Below are 4,087 nucleotides of genomic sequence, written 5' to 3' on the forward strand. Positions count from 1 at the left end.
GGCCTAAGTTTATTATTTTTGAGGAAGGGCCTCACTCCTATGCCCAGGCTGGAGTGCAGCCTCGATCTCCGGAGCTCAGGTGATTCTCCCATCTCAGTCTGACCACCGCCAGTAGCTGGGACTACAGGCGTCCACCACCACGCATGGCTAATTTTTTTGTATTTTTTTGTAGAAATAGTTTTGCCATGTTGTCCAGTTTGGTCTTGAACTCCTGGGCTCAAGCAATTCTCCCACCTCACCCTTCCAAAGTGCTGGGATTACAGGCATAAGCCACCATGCCTATCTGTCTTTTATTATTTTTGAGATGGGATCTTGCTCTGTTGCCCAGGCTGGAATGCAGTGGTGCGATCTCAACTCACTACAGTCTCACCCTCCCTCCTCAGCCTCTCAAGTAGCTGGGATCACAGGCGTGCAATACCACACCTGGATGATTAAAAAAAAAAAAAATCCTTTAGAAATGAGGTCAGACTGTGTTGCCTGGGCTGGCCTGCAACTTCTGGGCTCAAGCGATCCTCCCACCTCAGCCTCCCAAAGTGCTAGGATTACAGGTGTGCGCCACCATGCTGTCCCATATCAGCATTTTTGAAGAGTCCCTCTGATAGCTGAGGATGAAAGAGATGAGACAGGCACCCAGGAAGGTGGGAGGAGCTGGGGCCCAGGTGGGAACTATTAATTCAGAGCTAATTGGACATACTCATTCATTTTTACCGAGCATCTGCTGTGTGCCAGGCACTCATCCATTCATCTTCTTTGAACCCCTACTGTGTGTCAGGCACTATGCTTGGTACTGGAGCACATCAGTAAGACCTACTCAGCATTGGCCATTGGGCATCCACAGTCCAATGGAGAGACGGACATGTCACTGGGCAGTTACATCATCGGTGGTTAAGGGCTGTGATGGAGGGGCATATGGGGCTCTGAGGGGTCTCAGACGGAAGGCTACCTGGAGGAAGAGCCTACTAAGAATAGATGGGGAAAGATACTGGAAAAGAAGGAACTGCAGGAAGAGTGAGGGGACGCCATGAGGGTTCTCATAAGAAAATGCCATAAACTGGCGGGGCAGTGGCTCATGCCTGTAATCCCAGCACTTTGGGAGGCTGAGGCAGGCAGATTACCTGAGCTGAGGAGTTTGAGACCAGCCTGGCCAACATGGCAAAACCCCGTCTCTACTAAAAATATAAAAAAGTAACTGGGTGTGGTGGCATGCACCTGTAGTCCCAAGCTACTCAGTAGGTTGAGGCACGAGAATCACTTGAACCCAGGAGGCAGAGGTTGCGGTGAGCAGAAGTTGCGCCACTGCGCTCCAGCCTGGGCGACAGAGAGAGACTCTGTCTCAAACAAACAAACAAAAAACCAAAATGCCATAAATTAAGTGGCTTGAACAAGATGTTTGTTTCTCAGCGTTCTGGAGGCTGGACGTCCGAGAGCAGGGTGCCTGCATGGTCAGGTTATGGCGAGGGCCCTCTTCCTGGCTTGCAGATTTCTGGCTTCTCTCTGCATCCTCACAGGGCAGAGAGAGCTAGGGAGTTCTTTTGTATCTCTTCATATAAGCATACTAATCCCATCATAGAGGCCCCCACCCTGACAACCTCATCTAACCCTAATCATCTCCCAAAGGCTCCATCTCCAAAGACCCTTCTGCTATGGTTAGGCTTTGTGTCTCCACCCAAATGTCAGCTTGAACTGTAATCCCATAATATCTACGTGTCGTGGGAGGGACTGGTGGGAGGTAAGTGAATCATGGGGGATAGTTTCCCCTTCATGCTGTTCTCGTGATAGTGAGTGAGTTCTCACGAGATCTGATGATGACTGGGAGCAATGGCTCACACCTGTAATCTCAGCACTTTGGGAAGCTGAAGCGGGCAGATCACCTAAGGTCAGGAGTTCGAGACCAGCCTGGCCAACATGGTGAAACCCTGTCTCTAGTAAAAAAAAAAAAAAAAAATTAGCTGGGCATGGTAGCATACACCTGCAGTCCTAGCTACTGGGGAGGTTAAAGCAGAATTGCTTGAACTCGGGAGGTGGAGGTTGCAGTGAGCTGACACCACTGCACTCCAGCCTGGATGACAGAGCTAGATTCCATCTCAATCAATCAGTCAGGGAGATCTGATGGTTTTATAAGGGAGTCTCCCTTTGCTGGTTTCTCTCTCTCCTGCTGCCCTGTAAAGAGGTGCCTTCCATCGTGGTTGTAAGTTTCCCGAGGCTGCCCCAGGCCATGTGAAAATGTGAGTCAATTACACCTCTTTATAAATCGCCCGGTATCAGGTATGTCCCTATAGCATTGTGAGAATGGACTAATACACCTCCCGTTGGGGTTAGGGCTTCATGATATGAATTTTGGGGAGACAGAAACATTCAGTTCAGGCCGGGTGCAGTGGCTCAGCCTGTAATCCCAGCCCTTCGGGAGGCCAAAGCAGGTGGATCACTTGAGGTCAGAAGTTCAAGACCAGCCTGGCCAACATGGCAGAACCTTGTCTCTACTAAAAATACAAAAATCAGTTGGGCATGGTGGCACATGCCTGTAAACCCAGCTACTTGGGAGGTTGAGGCAGGACAGTTGTTTGAACCTGGGAGGCAGAGGTTGCACTGAACTCCAGCCTGGGCAACAGAGCGAGACTCTGTCGCAAAAATTATAATAATAGGCTGGGCATGGTGGCTTATGCCTGTAATCCCAGCACTTTGAGAGGCCACGGTGGGCGGATCATGAGGTCAGGAGTTTGAGACCAGCCTGGCCAGCATGGGGAAACCCCGTCTCTACTGATGATACAAAAAATTAGCCGGGCGTGGTGGTGGGCACCTGTAATCCCAGCTACTAGGGAGGCTGAGGTAGAAGAATCACTTGAACCCTGGAGGCAGAGGTTGCAGTGAGCTAAGGTTGCGCCATTGCACTCCAGCCTGGGCAACAGGGCGAGACTTCATCTCAAAAAAAAAAAACAAGTAAAATATAATAATAGTAAAAACAAAGAAACATTCCATTCATAACCAGGGAGGACCCTGAGGCAGTGGTGAGGAATGTGGGCTTTATCCCAAAGGTGATGGGGTCCGGAGCAGGGAGGAACAGGCGCTGTGGTCCTCAGTTCCATAATCACCTCCTCTTGCCTTCTTGCCAGTGAGATTGCCACACTCCAGGAGCAGCTGATGACCTCAGAGGCCACTGTCCACAGCCTGCAGGCCGCCGTGCACCAGAGGGACAAACTCATTAGGCAGTTGCAGCCCCGGGCTGAGTTACTGCAGGAAATCTGCCGCCGCCGACCACCCCTGGCCGGGCTGCTGGCTGCCCTGGCTGAGGCTGAGCGCCTGGGGCCTGTGCCGGCCAGTGACCCCAGCCACCCACCCCCCGGTGGGCCTGGTCCACCCCTTGCCAATAGCACTGGGGAAGAGGCAGACAGGGACCACCTCCAGCCTGCGGTGTTTGGGACCACAGTGTGAGCCCGGAATGCAGATTCCAGAATGGAGATGGAAAGCCACTGCTGTCAATGTCCTTGGGAGTCACCAGCGTCTTGCAGGGGGACCCTATGGCAGAGCCACAGTCCTGTCTAAGCATCAGAACGGGCTAAACAGTCAAAGGTTTCAAATAGGCCCACAGGCCAGATGCAGACGTTTAACCCAGACAGAAGTGTTCTTACTTGTTTTTAAACTTTGAATCAGTCACCCTTGCGAAAAACCTGGTAATGCAAACACAAAGATCTGGATTTCTGGCAAGATTTGGCCATGCTTGCCTGGAGTCCAGGGCACCCTCTTTAGCCAGGGTGTGAGTTTCTGTTGGTCTTTTTTTTGAGACAGAGTCCCACTCTGTCACCCTGGCTGGAGTGCAGTGGTGCGATCTTGGCTCTCTGCAACCTCCACCTTCTGGGTTCAAGCGATTCTCCTGCCTCAGCCTCCCAAGTAGCTGGGATTACAGATGCGCACCACCACGCCCAACTAATTTTTGTATTTTTAGTAGAGATGGGGGTTTCACCATGTTGACCAGGGTGGTGTTGAACTCCTGGCTTCAAGTGATCTGCCTGCCTAGGCCTCCCAAAGTACTGGGATTACAGGTGTGAGCCACCGTGCCTGGCCTCTGTTGGTCTTACTTCTCTTAGTTTGT

At 51.5% G+C, this 4,087-nt stretch overlaps 1 protein-coding gene across 1 annotated transcript in view; it reads left to right on the forward strand.

The window, feature by feature from the left end:
* VMAC (vimentin-type intermediate filament associated coiled-coil protein) overlaps positions 1-3,806 on the forward strand; it is a 6,021-nt gene extending 2,215 nt beyond the window's left edge. The window contains exon 2 of the mRNA XM_011943623.1: positions 3,111-3,806. Coding sequence (XP_011799013.1) covers positions 3,111-3,429 — 319 coding nt within the window. The 3' untranslated portion in view covers positions 3,430-3,806. The remainder of the gene's footprint in view (positions 1-3,110) is intronic.
* Positions 3,807-4,087: the final 281 nt, after the last annotated feature.

The sequence above is a fragment of the Colobus angolensis genome, unplaced genomic scaffold (genome assembly GCF_000951035.1).
Source record: "Colobus angolensis palliatus isolate OR3802 unplaced genomic scaffold, Cang.pa_1.0 Scaffold22, whole genome shotgun sequence".
NCBI lineage: Eukaryota > Metazoa > Chordata > Mammalia > Primates > Cercopithecidae > Colobus > Colobus angolensis.